Source organism: Balaenoptera musculus, chromosome 16 (genome assembly GCF_009873245.2).
Source record: "Balaenoptera musculus isolate JJ_BM4_2016_0621 chromosome 16, mBalMus1.pri.v3, whole genome shotgun sequence".
In the NCBI taxonomy this organism is placed as follows: domain Eukaryota; kingdom Metazoa; phylum Chordata; class Mammalia; order Artiodactyla; family Balaenopteridae; genus Balaenoptera; species Balaenoptera musculus.
This window is the reverse complement of record NC_045800.1, coordinates 40,600,119-40,620,377: the sequence shown is the minus strand read 5'-3', so window position 1 is coordinate 40,620,377 and position 20,259 is coordinate 40,600,119. Positions and strand designations below refer to the sequence as shown.

The window sequence follows — 20,259 nt, the reverse complement described above, 5'->3', positions numbered from 1 at the left end:
TAGGGTCTTTTCAAAGAGTCCTTATATGTCCAAAGAAGGAAATTAAGTTTTCATCTTCGGTTAGGGCATTAATCTAAAAATAAAAAGGCACTTTCACTTTATTTCTTTATTGACAATTTATAAAATTTTCTGAAAGGAATCCTCTGTTTACTTGGAAGAGAGAAAAGTATGATAAAATATAATCAGGTCTTGTTAAGTTTATATAGGAAAAAAAACACTATTTAAAGAAGTTAATCATGTACTTTGAGATGCCAGAGCAATTTAATAAGAGCTATGAAGCATCATTATTAGTGGGAGGAGCTTCAAGATGGCAGAAGAGTAAGACGAGGAGATCACCTTCCTCCCCACAAATACTGCTAACAGACATAAAAGAGGAAATCGACAGTAACAAAATAATAGTAGGGAACTTTAACACCTCACTTACACCAATGGACAGATCAACTAAAATGAAAATAAATAAGGAAACAGAAGCTTTAAATGACACAATAGACCAGATAGATTTAATTGATATTTATAGGACGTTCCATCCAAAAACAGCAGATTACACTTTCTTCTCTAGTGCACATGGAACATTCTCCAGGATAAATCACATCTTGGGTCACAAATCAAGCCTCAGTAAATTTAAGAAAATTGAAATCATATCAAGCATCTTTTCTGACCACAACGTTGTGAGATTAGAAATCATTCACAGGGGAAAAAAAATAAGAAACACAAACACATGGAGGCTAAAAAATACGTTACTAAATAACCAAGAGATCACTGAAGAAATCAAAGAGGAAATCAAAAAATACCTAGAGACAAACGACAATGAAAACACGACGATCCAAAACCTATGGCATGCAGCAAAAGCAGTTCTAAGAGGGAAGTTTACAGCTATACAAGCCTACCTCAAGAAACAAGAAAAATCTCAAGTAAACAATCTAACCTGACACCTAAAGGAACTAGAGAAAGAAGAACAAACAAAACCCAAAGTTAGCAGAAGGAAAGAAATCATAAAGATCAGAGCACAAATAAATGAAATAGAAACAAAGAAAACAATAGCAAAGATCAATAAAACTAAAAGCTGGTTCTTTGAGAAGATAAACAAAATTGATAAACCATTAGCCAGCCTCATCAAGAAAAAGAGGGAGAGGACTCAAATCAATAAAATTAGAAATGAAAAAGGAGAAGTTACAACAGACACTACAGAAATACAAAGCATCCTAAGAGACTACTACAATCAACTCTATGCCAATAAAATGGACAAACTGGAAGAAATGGACAAATTCTTAGAAAGGTATAACCTTCCAAGACTGAACCAGGAAGAAATAGAAAATATGAACAGACCAATCACAAGTAATGAAATTGAAACTGTGATTAAAAATCTTCCAACAAACAAAAGTCCAGGACAAGATGGCTTCACAGGTGAATTCTATCAAACATTTAGAGAAGAGTTAACACCCATCCTTATCAAACTCTTCCAAAAAATTGCAGAGGAAGGAACACTCCCAAACTCATTCTATGAGGCCAGCATCACCCTGATACCAAAACCAGACAAACATACTACAAACAAAGAAAATTACAGACCAATATCATGGATGAATATAGATGCAAAAATCCTCAACAAAATACTAGCAAACAGAATCCAACAACACATTAAAAGGATCATACACCACGATCAAGTGGGATTTATCCCAGGGATGCAAGGATTCTTCAATATATGCAAATCAATCAATGTGATACACCGTATTAACAAATTGAAGAAGAAAAACCATATGAGCATCTCATTAGATGCAGAAAAAGCTTTTGACAAAATTCAACACCCATTTATGATAAAAGCTCTCCAGAAGGTGGGCATAGCGGGAACCTACCTCAACATAATAAAGGCCATATACGAAAAACCCACAGCAAACATCATTCTCAATGGTGAAAACCTGAAAGCATTTCCTCTAAGATCAGGAACGAGACAAGGATGTCCACTCTCACCACTATTATTCAACATAGTTTTGGAAAGTCCTAGCCACGGCAATCAGAGAAGAAAAAGAAATAAAAGGAATACAAATAGGAAAAGAAGAAGTAACACTGTCACTGTTTGCAGATGACATGATACTATACATAGAGAATCCTAAAAATGCCACCAGAAAACTACTAGAGCCAATCAATGAATTTGGTAAAGTTGCAGGATACAAAATTAATGCACAGAAATCTCTTGCATTCCTATACACTAATAATAAAAAATCTGAAAGTGAAATTATGGAAAAACTCCCATTTACCATTGCAACAAAAAGAATAAAATACCTAGGAATAAACCTACCTAGGGAGACAAAAGACCTGTATGCAGAAAAGTATAAGACACTGATGAAAGAAATTAAAGGTGATACCAACAGATGGAGAGATATACCATGTTCTTGGATTGGAAGAATCAACATTGTGAAAATGACTATACTACCCAAAGCAACCTACATATTCAATGCAATCACTATCAAATTACCAATGGCATTTTTTTACAGAACTAGAACAAATCATCTCAAAATTTGTACGGAGACACAAAAGACCCCGAATAGCCAAAGCAGTCTTGAGGGAAAAAACGGAGCTGGAGGAATCAGACTCCCTGACTTCAGACTATACTACAAAGCTACAGTCATCAAGACAGTATGGTACTGGCACAAAAACAGAAATATAGATCAATGGAACAAGATAGAAAGCCCAGAGATAAACCCACGCACATATGGTCACCTTATCTTTGATAAAGGAGGCAAGAATATACAATGGAGAAAAGACAGCTTCTTCAATAAGTGGTGCTGGGAAAACTGGACAGCTACATGTAAAAGAATGAAATTAGAACACTTCCTAACACCATACACAAAAATAAACTCAAAATGGATTAAAGACCTAAATGTAAGGCCAGACACCTTCAAACTCTTAGAGGAAACATAGGTAGAACACTATATGACATAAATCACAGCAAGATCCTTTTTGACCCAACTTCTAGAGAAATGGAAATAAAAACAAACAAATGGGACCTAATGAAACTTCAAAGCTTCTGAACAGCAAAGGAAACCATAAACAAGACCAAAAGACAACCCTCAGAATGGGAGAAAATATTTGCAAATGAAGCAACTGACAAAGGATTAATCTCCAAAACATACAAGCAACTCATGCAGCTCAATATCAAAAAAAAAACAACCCAATCCAAAAATGGGCAGAAGACCTAAATAGACATTTCTCCAAAGAAGATATACAGATTGCCAACAAACACATGAAAGGATGCTCAACATCATTAATCATTAGAGAAATACAAATCAAAACTACAATGAGATATCATCTCACACCGGTCAGAATGGCCATCATCAAAAAATCTACAAACAATAAATGCTGGAGAGGGTGTGGAGAAAGGGAAATCTCTTGCACTGTTGGTGGGAATGTAAATTGATACAGCCACTATGGAGAACAGTATGGAGGTTCCTTAAGAAACTAAAAATAGAACTACCATATGACCCAGCAATCCAACTACTGAGCATTTACCCTGAGAAAACCATAATTCAAAAAGAGTCATGTACCAAATTTTTCATTGCAGCTCTATTTACAATAGCCAGGACATGGAAGCAACCTAAGTGTCCATCAACAGATGAATGGATAAGGATGATGTGGCACATATATACAATGGAATATTACTCAGCCATAAAAAGGAACAAAATTGAGTCATTTGTCGAGACGTGGATGGATCTAGAGACTGTCGTACAGAGTGAAGTAAGTCAGAAAGAGAAAAACAAATATCGTATATTAACACATGTATGTGGAACCTAGAAAAATGGTACAGATGAACCGGTTTGCAGGGCAGAAGTTGAGACACAGATGTAGAGAACAAATGTATGGACACCAAGGGGGGAAAACCACAGTGGGGTGGGGATGGTGGTGTGCTGAATTGGGCGATTGGGATTGACACGTAGACACTGATGTGTATAAAATTGATGACTGATTAAAAAAAAAAAGTCATGTACCACAATGTTCATTGCAGCTCTATTTACAATAACTAGTGCATAGAAACAACCTAAGTGTCCATCGACAGATGAATGGATAAAGAAGATGTGGCACATATATACAATGGAATATTACTCAGCCCTAAAAAGAAACAAAATTGAGTTATTTGCAGCGAGGTGGATGGAGCTAGAGACTGTCATACCGAGTGAAGTAAGTCAGAAAGAGAAAAACAAATACCGTATGCTAACACATATATATGGAATCTAAAAAAAAAAAAAAATGGTTCTGAAGAACCTAGGGGCAGTGCAGGAAAAAAGACACAGACGTAGAGAATGGACTTGAGGACACGGGGAGGGGGAAGGTTAAGTTGGGACGAAGTGAGAGAGTGGCATGGATATATATACACTACCAAATGTAAAACAGATAGTTAGTGGGAAGCAGCTGCATAGCACAGGGAGATCAGCTCGGTGCTTTGTGACCACCTAGAGGGGTGGGATAGGGAGGGTGGGAGGGAGGGAGATGCAAGAGGGAAGAGATATGGGGACATATGTAAATGTATAACTGATTCACTTTGTTATAAAGCAGAAATTAACACACCATTGTAAAGCAAGTATACTCTAATAAAGATGTTAAAAAAAAAAAAGGAACGAAACTGAGTTATTTGTAGTGAGGTGGATGGACCTAGAGACTGTCATACAGAGTGAAGTAAGTCAGAAAGAGAAAAACAAATACAGTATGCTAACACATATATATGGAATCTAAAAAAAGAAAAGAAAAAAAAAGGTCAGAAGAACCCAGGGGCAAGACGGGAATAAAGATGCAGACCTACTAGAGAATGGACTTGAGGATATGGGGAGGAGGAAGGGTAAGTTGGGACAAAGTGAGAGAGTGGCACGGACATATAGGACATATATACACTACCAAATGTAAAACAGATAGTTAGTGGGAAGCAGCCGCATAGCACAGGGAGATCAGCTCGGTGCTTTGTGACTACCTAGAGGGGTGGGATAGGGAGGGTGGGAGGGAGGGAGATGCAAGAGGGAAGAGATATGGGGACATATGTATATGTATAACTGATTCACTTTGTTATAAAGCAGAAACTAACACACCATTGTAAAGCAAGTATACTCTAATAAAGATGTTAAAAAAAATTATTAGTGATAGAAAAATTCTCTCTTTTCTAAAATGCTTTTTTTTTTTTTTTTTTTACTCAAACAGCATCTCTCTTGTCTTATTAGAGAGCTTCAAATTGAAGTAAAAATAACTTAGTGCTAGAGAGCCTAATTAACTAGCCATTAGAATTCTGAGAATCAGAGCTTAAGTCATCAAGAGTGAAGACTGAGTGAGCTGTCATTAGGGAGACAATACATCCTTAAACTAGGCTAAATGAATGAAAATTGTTTTCCTAGAGTAGACTCCAATTTTCATAGATTCATCTTATTTCTTATTCAATCCAAAAGGTCACTTTTATGTGTTTATATAGGTAACAAAACCTCATTTGGGCTAATTCTACACATCCAATATAGAATTCTTCATTTTGCCAAGTGGTCCTATCATTACTACTAAATACTTAGCACACTCTTCACCTTTTGTATTAAGTGTCTAAAAGTACTTAAAATATGAATTTATTATTTTTAACATAGCAGAATATATTGGTTTTAATCTACCCTTTTGATCACATCTTGTTTGTACCAAAACTTTACCCGTAAGAAGCTACTGACTACTTCTACATCTGAATGCAATTATTTATTGAGGGAAAAAAAGGAGGAGGAGGAGGAGAGGAAGAATAGGAGAAAGGTGGGAAGCAAAGAAGAAAGGGAAGAGGAAGAAAAGGAGGGAGAAAGGGAAGGAGGAAGGGAGGAAGGAAGGTTCGCTTAACGCCATTTAGAATAATATTCACTAGCTTTACTAAAAGATGAGCCAATAACTTCTTGCTGGTTAGGGTTTAGCTACTTTTCAGACTTATCTGTTGGATAGTCTTATAGTATGTTTTCATATTTTTATCCAGACGATATTGGAATATAGATTAACAATAACAACAGAAATCTCTCATTCCCTATAACTTCCCTGTCTCTAACACCAGGACATAATTTCAACAAAGAATGCTACATCTAAGTATACAGAGTTTAGAGTGCATATGACCAAAAGAGATGAAATTTTTAAGAATTCAGAATTCTCTGCAACTAAAGTCCTTGAATTTTAATATGTTTCTTGTATTGCCTTAAATCTTGGCCATGTCTGCGTTAAATTTACTCATGGATTTAATTTCTTTCAAAAAATAAAACAAACAAATCCATCCTCTGAGGCAACTTTAATTTATCTCTGTTTGCACAACAGACCGGAGGACTTAAGGAGTTTTTTCCAAACATGGAATGCAATGTTTTCCCATTGGACCCCATCCAGTCAACTGAGAAAACAGAATTTAATTTCTTGAAAAGTACTAAATAATTTTAAACCCTATGTATTTATACAATAACTGAAGTTACACTGCTTAATTGGAATCCTAGGCTTTGACATAAATATTCTATCATTTGTTGTATACATACAAATTTTAAAATACTATGCTTATCAGAAGATTTCAAAGAAAAAATATCCTCTCCCCTCTTTTTAAATAACTCTTCAAAACCTCAAGATTCCTTTCATATATGGATAGATGATTACACACAAGTTAATGTTAGGAATTTTTTTCAATGGTTGAAATGCATCAAGAAATGAATTTCCAAATAAATTTTGTCATGATTTATCCTTGTGACTTTTTTTTTTAATATGTTCACCAATTGGCACTTTTCTTCTATATATAAAAAAATAATAAATACTGATCTATTGATCTTCTGACATTATCCATTTTCAGGAAGTTGGCCTGATGTGATCAAGAGAACAAGGACTTTGGGAGTGGGTCTGGTTTTGAATCCAGCTGTGTGATGCTGGGAAGCTTATCATTTTCGTAACTCCAGTTGCCTCCTCAATAAAATGGTAATAACGCCAACTCCCTCAAAGAATCCCATGAAAGGTAAGTGAGATCATGTGTATAAAGTAGCAGGTGCGGGCTGTTTTGTTCTTGTTTCCTCCCTTGTCTCCTTCACTGCTCTGAAAACTCTCACTGTGGGGGAGTGATCAGAACTCAGCCCATCTTTCTGTTACCAGACATCATGCCAGCTGTTCCCTCTCATGGCCTCCCATTCCAGCGCACTTTCCCTACACCCGAGGCAAAGCAGAAAAGCAGGCCTGTCTGGTTTAGAGATACCCTTTCTGCTTAACAGCCAGATTCTAAGCTTAAGAGGTCCCCTTGGTAAAGTCATACTGGTAAATAAATTATGACTAACTTTATTCCAAGCAAAAAAACAAAAACACACACACACAAAAACCCTAGAAACAGAAACTATGAGTCATACTTCTTATTCATGCTTTTTCTAAACAAACTGATGTACTCTCCTCTTCCCAGGACAGATAAAACGTACAAGCTGAGACACATACTTTGTCTAAATCACCCGGATGTTTACTTTGTCCCTCAACAGAGTTTCCTCATCCACACTCCAGATTCTCAGATTTCTCTCCAGCTCTGGGGAAGTAGATTTCTACAACTAGTGGAGAAATCTAGGTTGCCGGGATCCAAGGAGCTCCCGTCTTAGTTTCCCTAAAAGCTCATGGATTCCTTCTGAACTTGCTCATTACAGAATAGTTCTCCGGATGGAAAACAACTCCCTCCCAGATGCACCAATCATCGGCATACAAAACATTTTAAAAAGATGGGACAGTAAGTAGGCTCAGTATGAAAGATACAGAAATGAAATAAGCCTCTAATATAGTATTGTAAATAAACTATACTTTAATAAAAAATAAAGAAGCCTCACTACAGAAATGATTTATAAGGATCAAAACTACAGCAATAAAATGGAGGAATATTAAACTGGTTTATCACGCTGCTTTAGTTTTTTAAACCCCAGAGTGTTGAGAAACTATCCTAGGAACATGATGGAGGAAAGTCAGCCTACAATCCCCAAAGGGACACATCCTTTCAAACTTAGACTCAGGAAGGAGCAGTATAATGAATCAATGTACTAAGTCCCTTAGCTGGGGCCTTGTTTTCCTCAGAGCCAAACGGTACTTGTCTGTATAAGACTCGTTACTTGACTTAAATGGACAATTTTAGCCACAAATACCATAAATCAGATATCTTATTAATTATTTGCAAGAATTAGAAGGAAGTCACACATGTGGAGGTGAGTGTGCCTATATGTAAACATTGTAGATGAATAATTTTAATCACTATATCATTATGCAAATATCAGATTACATTGTCTTTCTTTTTAAAAAGGATCAGTATGGAGACATTTGTGCAAATGCTAGATGACAACATGAAATTAATGGCCACTTTTACATTTATCTGCTCCTGTGTCACCTTTAATGAGAATGGATCCGCTACCATGAAATGGGCTGTGAGCAGGCCAACTTGAAAATGGTGTGAGAAAGTACCTCTTTATTCGTCACATTATTTGCCTTCAAATTAAAACTATGCCAGCTTTGCAAAGCTTAATTCTAATGCAGTTTTCACAATCTTCTAGAAAAGCTCTATTAAAGTTCAAAGCTTAAGAGCTTAAAAGGTCTGTCACTTATCCTTTGAAAATTTTTAAAAAAGGTCTAAAATCCCTAAAATTATTTTCATATGCACCTTCTTTTGCCATCTCTCCCTGTAAAATCTAGGGAAAGTGGGATCGTGATTTTGCTTTTCAGCAAATGTGATCTCAACAAGTTGATTAGACTATGTTGTTGTCCCTTACATAATTTGTGCCCAAAAAGTAGCATCATGATTTCTTCAGACTAAAGTGTACCAAAGATACTCCATCAATAAACGTCCAAATAGTACAATTCCTTAAAGAAGTTCACAGAACTCAGGTTAACTAAGCAAGGACAGGTCCTGCCTAAAGACCACCATCTGTGCTTGAAGAGCTCCAGGCAGGAGGGTAGAAAGGAGCTTCAAGCCACAAACACTTTCCTCTGATGCCAAAAGACACTGACCCTGAGTTCTTGGTCATTTAATATCCATTTTAGTAATAATGGTGCCTGCTGACATACAGGTGGTGGATTTCCAAACATCACTGAGCCTAAGCAGTTCTAAGACATCATCACTTTTATTCATCACCATTTAAAGTGACAGCTCTCATGCTATTACACAGCATTTATTTTTAAGAACATATCCTCGGGGGTGGGAGGAAGGAAAAAATTACTGAGGTTTGGGGAAAGGGCACTATTAGAGAAAAAAAATACAGTAAATGGGACACCCAGATACACCAAGGACAAAGTCAACTACCCAAATCTCCAGGCAAAGTAAACGTAAATTTGTTGAGGAGGGCAGCAATGGGTGGGAACTAATATATGAGTATCCAGCAGTTACTGAGGCAGTATGCGACCAAGTTTAGATGGTCAGTTCTGGAGCTACTGGCTTTACCCTAACTAGCTGTGGAACTTTAACTCTTTGGCCTCAGTTTTCTCATCTGTAAAATGTAAATGTTAGTACTTACTTTAAAGATTTTTCTTGAGGATTAAATAAGTTAATACAGCTAAAGTGTTTTGAACATTGCTTAGCACACACTCAGTAAACGGTTGCTCATATTATCGTATTTTGTTTATTCCTAATTATAATCCTTCATTGTGGGAGGGTACCCTATTTTTGGTTGTAGAAACTGAGAGTCGGTTTAAAGAAACTTGCCTAAGATTACATACCTATAAGATGCTGAATCCAAAATTTAAACAAATACTCTTTTCATAACAAGTCATACAAACATTTAAAATATTTGAAATATATTTTCTACCTTCATCTTATATCCTAGATCAATGATTCCCAAGAGTGGTCCCCAGACCAAAAACATGAGCATCACCTGAGAACTTGTTAAAAATGTCAATTTCCAGACCCCACCCCACATCTGTCATTCAAAACTGACATTACAAGGGCAGCTGTAAGCAGTTACTTTCTCTTCCTATGGACAATATAGCAATCTTAGCAGGAGTATTAAAACATATCCTAGAGGAATTGTGAAACACTGGAACATGTGTTTAGTCAAGATCGTGTTGAGTTATACGCTGGAGGTTTTGAACAAAAGACAGTTGAATTTCAGCTTTACCTGAGGGCAGAGAGCTGGATCAGTATATAGTTGACCCTTGAACAGCAGGGATTTGATCTGCATGGGTCCACTTTCATGCAAATTTTTTCCACAGTAAACACTAGAGTGCCTCATGATGCATGGTTGGTTGAATCTGAGAATGTGGAATGGCAGATATGGAGAAACCATGGATACAGAGTGCTGACTATAAGTTATACTCAGATTTTTGAGTGCAAGGGGGTTGGTGCCCATAACCTCCACACTGTTCAAGGGTTAACTGTACTACCAATTGTCCATGTGACTTTGGGCAACTCCCATAACCGATCTAGGCCTCGGCTCTCTCATTAGTGAAATGAGCAAGCTCTCATATCCCTTACAAGTTTGTATTCTACTCAAAGAACTCTAAATCTCTCCCTATGTTTTGATAAATATGATAAACAATAAAAATCTGAGAAACAAGGTGACCTGTTGGATTGAGTTATAAGAAAATGAAATTTGGGGGTTTTTAAACTGGATCAGAGAAGGAAAAAGTTGCAAGGCATTTAAAAATTTCATTACCCCAGGCCAAAAGTAAAAACATATAGAGTACAGAAAAAAGTCTATATAATATCAAACTAATAATACAAAGTATGTTACCTTCGTGGAGAGGCAAAAATAAAATACCACTAACCCACCCTCATGTTAAGTTTACTATAGTGAGGAGCTTCATTAGAAGTTGTGAACCAACTGTGAACTTGAGTCCAGGTATGGTAGAATACTCAGACTGGGAATACAGAAGCCTGTGTTCTAGGTTCTGTTTCTAACTGAATGTGAGCTTATTTTGGCTTCTGAGACTCAATTCCTTCACCTATAAAATGTGCACAGAGATGAAACTATATCTTGTCTTAGATTTTTCTAAAACTAAAATTTAATCATTATTGATGTATCAGACCAGACATGAAGATGCATCATTATGTAGGCTAGGCCGCTGCTAGTGACAGGTGTGGTCAAAACTACCAGATGAGAGAAATGTAAAGCAATTGAAGAGACATTTCAGGAAGGCTGGTCTGGGATATAGGCTGAAGTCATAGAGTCAACCCCAAATGAAATTATCCACGTAGTGAAGGTCATTCTGATATCCAAAGGATAGCATGAAGTTTCTAGAACAAAGTCATATTGCTTTTTTTTTAAAGGAATCACTTACTTTTCTAATATGCATATATAAGTAACATTTATTTAATTATATGTTAGATGTATATACAAGTATTATTGTTTTAGAGAATAAGGGGGAATAACAAACTAGATTTGGGCTTACTCCCTAGGAATGGGCATACGGAATAAGGAACCTTTACACAGCATCAAAATGTATTCCAGGGCTTTCAATGAGAAAACTGGGGCAGAATGATTAATCAACAGAGTAGTTCTATGATTTGCCAAAGGCCTACTCCTCGTCTTGACACCTTGTATGTGGATGCTACGGCCCTCATAGGGAGCCATTAGCTTTGGGCTTTGTTATAAATTAGCTTCCAGGGATCTGATCAGAGATCCCTGGAGAAGATCCACTCTTCTGCCCAAAGAGGGCCAAACCACATGACTGGTAGTTTTAAAATTGAAAAATACCTCCCAATTCCTTAACGGTTGGAGAGTCAGCTGAGAATCAAATAGGTAAAGATCTTCAAAATCCCTAAACTTTAAAATTCTATTTATTGAGAATACAACATGAAACTTGGTGGCTAATACTATTAATTTCTCTTTCAACCTAAAGAAGGTAAATCAGAAATCTGTAATTGTTTGAGAGAGATCAGATTCTTTTTTCTGCCATAATGGCACACCATTTCCCGGGTGCTACACCATAGATCACCCTAGAAAATGCATCCATTCAAAGGGAGAGGAGTCTCTTAGGAGGATCTCCATTGGGAGGGAACACAGCATATAAGGAAATGAAGGCTCACCACGTGACTAGAGCAAAGAGGGAATGAGAAGACAAGGAAGGAGAAGAAGGAGAGTGAGATGAACCTAGGGAGGTCAGCAGTAGCCAAAGGAAGCAGGGCTTTGAAGACAGTGCCAAAGACCTACTTTATCTTAGGAGTGAGTAGTAGTCATGGAAAGGTTTTATGCAGAATGATGATGCGAGCATATCTGCCTTACCAAAAGATTCCTTAGTGGATCAAGAAAAGGTTTTTTGTGGGTCGACAGGCTTGATTGAGTAGCTTAAATTCCAAACAGTCCCTGCTGTGTCTCTGATTTGTCAGGGAGGCATTAAGATAAATAGAGGTTTAGCATCATCAGAGTTTGGGGCCAACAGAAAACCCAGTTCCTTCAAGCATATCCCAGTGGTCACACAACTGCATTCTAATGTTCCTCCGGGTATAGATGTCTGTGCCAACAGTAGCACAGAGAATATGCTCAGAAAAAAGCAACACAAATTCACTCTGGCAGTTAACTCTGGCAGTTATTTTTCAGAATCCATCTGCAAAACAACAGCATTTTTCAGTAGCCAAAGAAGATGGAAAATGCATCTCACAAAATCGCTACTGGACCTATAGCAATCGTACCTTGCTTAGCAGCACTGCCCCTTGAATATTTTTTTTTTGCTATGCTTGCATAGGAACATCTGTGTTTACATCAGGGAATGTGAAATATAAGCACAAAAGAGAAACGACTAAATAGGATTACAGAACCAGAATCACGGTTTGATGTGGCGTTTAATAGCAAAGAGGAGGCCAGACCACATGACTGGTGGTTACAAAGTGAGTAAGCACACTGGAATGAAAATAAAAACCGACTTTGATAATAAAGAAAAATCCTTGCATTTTGTCTGTGCATTTACATGCCTGATGTGTCCCCCTTTTCTCACCCTCCAAATTTACTGCTTATTTAGAAAAGTGAAGAAGTGTGGTATGGGGAGATGAGCAGTGATACAGAATCACTCCTCTTTTAGCCTCTCCCTGCCCTTGAAGGTCCTCCATTAGGAAGGCATTCCAATGTACCATAGAGACCCTCACTGCGAAGAATTCTGATGATTTCTAATACCATCTGCTAGAGTTTTAATTTTTCTGATTGTGTCCTTAACAAACCATAAAGTATATGTATCTACAGTAGAAAAATTCAGATGAAAGATTTAGCAAGCATATTAGAGAAAAACACCCCGCCATGCGCATACACGCAAGCGCACGTGCACACACACACAGGCTGCTAGAGGATTTAAGTATTAAGTCTATGTTTTTATGATAAAGTATGTCTTTCTAAACATGAAACCATGAAGTAAAAAGTTGGCTGACTTAACTATATAAAATTTTAAAGCTTTTACATAATGTGAGAGTGGTAAGCAGAATTTTAAAATCAACAATAAACAGGGAAATAAAAAATTCTGAAGTTACGGTAGAAAAGTTTAATTTTTGTCATCTTAGTTTTTGACAAGATCTACATTTCCTTGGGGAATATTATGTCATCTCAACAGCCTTGCAAAATAAATGGCAGCAAGTATTATCCTGGGAAAGTGAAGGAGGAATGATTACTCACTCTTAGTTTCACAAGTATAATAGCACAGGGCCCAAGACTAGAAGATCCCTATACTTGGTTTCATACTATGCCACCAGTGTCTTGAAATTTTTCACAATTTTTGCAAAAGGAGCCCTGAATTTTATTTTCCAGTGGGCCCTGCAAATTACGTACTCGTCCCACATTTACTGTCCTGTAAATTGCCTGTCTACAAAGTGGTAAGCTGTGTGCCAAAGAAGAAAACCAAGATGCTTAAGAAATAGCTCTAGTCCTGAAAAGTCTGTAGTTTAAAAGTAGAGAAGTTTAGCAGTGAGATTATAATAAAGTAGAAAATAACACACATGGTAGAAATGAAGCTCCGGAGAAGAAAGAGATTGCTTCCCAGTAGAACCATCAGTATCTGCGGAAAGGGCAGCTTTTAGTTAAATATAAAAAGAAGAGAGAGACTTAAACATTGACAATGGGGGAAAAGGCAACAGAGGCAGTGTGCTATATAAAAGCACAAGGTCTGCCTGGGCACATGGAATCATTTGGTTTGCCTGGGGCAAGAAGAAACCTGGCAGAAAAAGCAGGCTGCCATTGGCTGTGGGAGGACCTTGAATACCCAGCTAATGATGCTGTAACTAATTCAACAGGAACTGAGCCACTGAAGCATTGTAGAAAGAGAACCAGTTGGTCAAGCCATAATTTAGGAAGATTAAAGCTGGCCCCAGGCAACAGTGGTCATTTGTCACCTCTCTGGACTCCCAGCGCACTACTACATACACAAATGATGTGGACTTGATGTTTTACAGAGTGGCCAGATGAAGAGTGACATCAAAGTCAGTGCCTGTCTCTTTTAGTAAATCAGTTAAACTCCATTTGCTCTAAGCTGGCCAACAAGAAATGTTTACGCACTCTAAGAGAACCAACTTTTATTGTTTAAGGTTTGAATTGTCAAAATAGATGACAAATTTGGGCATCTCGGAGAATACAAAAATAAAAGTATATCCAGGGGTCAATTACACACTTACACACACACACACACACAGAGACATCTCCAATTTCCTGAAATTGTGCCTCTGAAGAGTTTTTGTTGGAGCCATGAAAGACAGCATTGGCACTCATTCCATTTCCTTATGAAAACTAACTTATGGAAGCTGAAACCAGCATCTTAAATACCCAGCTCTTAGGTATGTGAGACAAATAGTTAACTGTCCCACAGACAAGCATTTCACTGATTACCAGTTGGGATCTTTCTCTATCAGGGCTGCATCACAAGAAATCAATAACTTGTACTTTAATAAAGGCTTAAAAATGAATATTCACTCTGTCTCTCTCTCTCTCCATTCACATACACACATCTATGCATCAGCACACATATCAACATATATACACATATATAACATACACAGATGGCACCTGAATAATTTAATTTCCTCGCAAACTATACTAATCTTCAAACACAAGAAATTCACATTTCCACTTCTGTTTCATTCAATCACCTTTAGTAAAAAAACCAACACCTTGCCAATAAAGTAATTTTTTAATATGGTCTCACCTGATGTCATATTTGAATTTTATTGTCCTTTTACCAGGAATAAAGAAAAAATTATGTGGAAATAAAAAATGTAATCAGAAACAATAAGTTAACCAAAAGAAATACCCAAGTAAGGAACAGTAAAATTGCATTTAAGAAAATTCAGTAGATATCCATTAAGATTTTTCTATCACTGACACAAAATATGATTTTTTGACTCCATTTAAACCATTTCACCAAAAATAAAAATATAAAATATAAAGTCCAGTTTAACATTCTAGCTCTCAAAAAATGAAATCTTAATTGGTGTTGCACTCCCATTTAGCTCACATACTCTGTACATCACTATTTAGTGATGGTTCTGTTTCAAAAGAAAAATTATACAAAATAACTATTTTTTGAAAAAAGTCAAAGTTTTCAATTCTTTTTAATGATGATATATACTCTTTAAAATAAAATAAGCATAGAGACAAAGAAATGAATTTCAGTGACTATCAGTATATTCCTAAGAAACGAAAGCTGGTGTTTTATTCCAATTCCTATGGTATACTGAGTTATTATAATATATAATATCAGGAAAAGAAAAGCTTTTGATACCTCAGAACTGCAACATAAAATGAATTTAATTTAGGAAATTAAATTCAGGATTAAAGGATAATAAACTTCTTCTTGGAACTTTTCATCTTAGTCATCCGATCTTTAATATAGAACCTCACACAAGAGATGATTCAGTCTTATACTGTGGGTTGCTTTAGAAGAGGTAAATATATTAACTGATCAACAGTTAGAGATGGACTCAATATCTTTTTTGTTGTCGTTGTTCCTGCAAATGCTCACCTGCTTCTCCTCCTCTATGGGAGGATGTTGGATGAAACTCTGAAGTTCTGACTTAACCACCTATCATGAAATTTGGCAGCAGAAATAGAAAGAAGCCAGTCCAAAATCTTGTACTTCCACAAATTTGTAGGCTAATAAGACTGAGATAAAGGCAAAAAGTGTTCCCCGGGCTGCATTTCAGAGGAAGGTTGAAAAGACAATAAAACACTCTCAGGAGAAAAGAAAGCATCCTACCTTTTTAAAAATTCCATATACTCGGTATGCTTGATGAGTCCTGTCCTCATCATTATTGTTTGAAAACATTGTCGATCAATGGCCCAGAGTTTCACATTTACAAGAGCTGCAGAAAAAGAAAAAAAAAAAAAAAAGAATAGGAAAAAAAATTAAAGTATTTCAACAGTGAATTATAATGTGCAAAAGCCATGAGTTATTCAGTGGAATAAAAATCATTAACCTTGGTTTAAAGCTAATATCATAATGCTATCCTATTTAGTTAAGAAGGCAACTATTCTTACAGACAAAATGTAGTTCATAATTTTCAATACTAGTGTTAATGTCTGTAAGGAAGATTCCTGTTGCTCTTATGTCCTTAAGGGATGAGACGGTCTAAGAACACATTGAAAGTATTTAATAATTTCAAGACTATATACAGAGGAAATCAGATAAAGAATAAGAGAGGTTCACAAGAAATAACACTTCCTGGTAATTAATCAGAATGGTGTTAATGACTCACATGATCGATCATATTTTAATTTTTAAAAATATAAGTGAAAATTTAGTTGTCAGGTTTAGTGGTTAACTTAATAGGATAGAAATAACTTATGACAATGAATAATTAAGTATTGAAACTGAATACCACAGAAGAGATCACTATTCGATCTATTAAGCAGATGACTAAAAGACAAGTTTTAGGAAGACATGTTATAGCGTAAGAGAACAAAATATTAAGACAAACTTAAGTTTTAAAAGAGTACACTAAAAAAGTTGGTAATTGAATCTGTGTGATGGGTATTCAAGAAGCATGTTTTACTATGCTATTTGTATGTTTGCAAATTTTCATAATAGAAATATTTTAAGTTCGCACATGAATTAAAAGACAATTCAGGGCTTCCCTGGTGGCGCAGTGGTTGAGAATCTGCCTGCCAATGCAGGGGACACGGGTTCAAGCCCTGGTCCAGGAAGATCCCACATGCCGCGGAGCAACTGGGCCCGTGAGCCACAATTACTGAGCCTGCGCGTCTGGAGCCTGTGCTCCGCAACAAGAGAGGCCACGACAGTGAGAGGCCCACGCACCGCGATGAAGAGTGGCCCCCGCTCGCCACAACTAGAGAAATCCCTCGCACAGAAACGAAGACCCAACACAGCCATAAATAAATTAATTAATTAAAAAAAAAAAGACAATTCATACGTAGTACCCACGGAGTATGGGGTAGAGAAGGGCTGTGCAGGGGTTTGAGCAAGACCAGTGAATGAGGCTGGGGTATATAGTTCAGTGAACCAAACACAAAAATGGACGAATGCAGTTCTCTCTTCTTCACAGTTCTCAGACTAAGCCCAGTGAATGCAACAGATCAAGATTTGGGCGTAAGGGAGAGGAGAAAATGCTCGAGTAATCAGGCCATGTATGTGCCTTGCAGGAAGATGCTAGAAGTAATGCACAGAGGAACAGATGAAAAAGATGATAAAGGAATATTGCACTCCAGAGCAAACCTTTATCTTTGAACTTTACCTAATTTTTCCTTGCAAAATTGTTTGAAGCTAAAAAAGAAAAGATGACTTCTCCCTTGGCCAGCTCTTAACTGAGAATCTTTTTTCTCCAGTAAAGTAGAAAAAGAACAAAGCAGCAAGGACCGGTGTGTGCATGGCTCCTTTCCAAATAGCCTTCAAAAATCAACCTTCAGCAGAAAACAACGCTTATCTCACAGGTGTGCTCCAGTCACATCCTAGGTCCTCTGCTGAATCCAGGCTCCTTTCCAGAACACCTGTTTACTTGAGACGAACCATAGAACTGGATGATATACCCATGAAGGACTGAGAAAATCAGGACAAGATTCATAAGAAGTAGACCCTTAAAAAACGATACGGGACTTCCCTGGTGGCGCAGTGGTTAAGAATCCGCCTGCCAATGCAGGGGACACGGGTTCAATCCCTGGTGCGGGAAGATCCCACATGCCTCAGAGAAACTAAGCCTGTGCACCACAACTACTGAGCCTGCACTCTAGAGCCTGCGAGCCACAACTACTGAGCCCACATGTCACAACTACTGAAGCCTGTGTGCCTAGAGCCCATGCTCTGCAACAAGAGAAGCCACCGCAATGAGAAGCCCATGCACCGCAACGAGGAGTAGCCCCCGCTTGCCGCAACTAGAGAAAGCCGCAACGAAGACCCAACGCAGCCAAAAATAAATAAATAAGTTTATTAAAAAAAAGATAGGAGTTGAATTAGGAGAGAGACAAAGGGTAGTCAAGTGGGGAAAGTACATAAACAAGAGCACAGCTGGAAGTGAGTTTGGGCTGTGGGAGTCCAGTCAGGGATAAAACAGACTGCAATGGTTGAGATTTCTATAAGGTTGCTACACAATTTGAGAGTAGGTTGATGCGGGGCCCGGGAAACCAGGCATAGGAAGCAAGGATTAATTTGATGAACAACAGAAAGCTACTAGAGATCTTAAAAAGACAAAACAAAAAAGAACCACAATTTTAAAGGATATACCATGGGGATATCAAAAAAAAATTAAATGCTTACCAGAAAAAAAAAATCAGTATTTTCTATATTCACCATTTTTAATGGTTCCCAGGTGTTTCCAGTATAGACACTCCTCCTTCCAAAGGACCAATTAGGATATGCCAACAAATTTTATTTTTAAAATAGCAGCAATAAAGATAGTTGTATTATATATATTTTTAAAATGCACAAAGGCATGATTAAAAGCATAATGTCAAAGTGAAATAAAGTATATATACATTTTAAGGCTTTGCCCTGCAGAAAGACATCACAGTGCATACTCCTGGTAACAGTATATAAAAGCTTCTATTACAATCTCTTAAACCAAAAGATATCATAGTGATAGCTGAGAAAGACTAATCTAGGAGGGACACACTGGATTCAGAAACACCAGAGTCAAGCAGAACACAGACAAACACTGGCGCCATCAAAATAGCACTTTATGTACAAACCATTGGGCACAGTAGTTAATATGATAAAAGCTCAGCGTGAGGAAAATTGTTCTAATGATACACTGTGCGCACAGGTTCAGACAAGGAGTAAGGAGTGCCAGGCAGAGGCCACAGTAATTCAGGAGTGAAGTCAGGAGGGTCTTAGTGAATAAGGCAGCAATCGGAGTAACAGCAGAGGCTTGGCGGGGGGGGGGTGGGGGGGGTGGGGGGGGTGTGTTTTTGTGTGTGTGTGTGTGTGTGTGTGTACACTAAGTTACCTGCAGCATTATTAGTCTGAGTTCACGCTTCAAGGCCAGACTCCATCTCTTGTCTCTCCTGATAAACAACCTTTTTGTCTTACAACTATAGCTTTTTCTGTGTCATTTACTGGCACTTGGCATGTTACCAAACACAGTCAATTATCTCTATGTCTATATTACGTTACCTCAAATAAGTTTGTACTACATTCCCTCAGAGAAAAGTCCCTGTCTTGTTTCCTCTAACTTCCCAACTCAAGAAACTTGCTTTTTATTTGATAAACACTGGGTATAATTGTTAATTAATGTAGTTTGTGTACATGAAGTTCACCTGCAGAAAATATATATGCCTAGTCAGACTCTAAGGTTACATTAAAATGTCTAAACTGAATTTATTAGATATCATAATTCATGTGTAGAAAAACGATCTCTGAAATTAAGTTCACAGAATTCAGTATTTTTGTTTTATCTTCTGATTTCAATAGCCCATGTAAATGGAACGTCCGAGTAAAACTGTGTTCCAGATATTTTGCATGATAATCAATATGGCTTAATGAAACTTCAAGTTTGTCCATGACCTTGGGCAAGGTGCCAACACCTTTTTTATATGCTGCCAATATGCATATTAGTCAAGTCAGCATTTTACAGGTGGGCAAGCATGACTAATAATCACCTTGTAATGTTGTCAGAAGTATGGTTATATTGGAGTTGTGATTAACATCTTGCTTCTTAAACAGCCTGCTGGAAGTGTATGTCTGTTGCTTCCATAACTTAGAGAACATTCAAAACATCCATTTACCTTTGATATTAAGTGGTGTATTAATCTCTGTAGGGGATAAGCACTTCAAATAAAATTCCTGTGATTTTCACAATGATTACTGTTGTTGAACACATAAATCTGAAGAGTGTAAAGCAGAAAAAAGGTTGGGAAGGGATTTTCCTTTTTGTTCAAG

General features: G+C 37.1%; 1 protein-coding gene across 3 annotated transcripts in view; it reads right to left on the bottom strand.

Annotated features, from left to right (window-relative positions):
• Window positions 1–20,259, bottom strand: part of PRKG1 (protein kinase cGMP-dependent 1) — a 1,248,399-nt gene that overhangs the window by 441,044 nt on the left and 787,096 nt on the right. For all 3 annotated transcript variants that reach the window (XM_036828090.1, XM_036828088.1, XM_036828091.1), the window contains one exon: window positions 16,129–16,234. In XM_036828090.1, coding sequence (XP_036683985.1) covers window positions 16,129–16,234 — 106 coding nt within the window. The remainder of the gene's footprint in view (window positions 1–16,128; window positions 16,235–20,259) is intronic.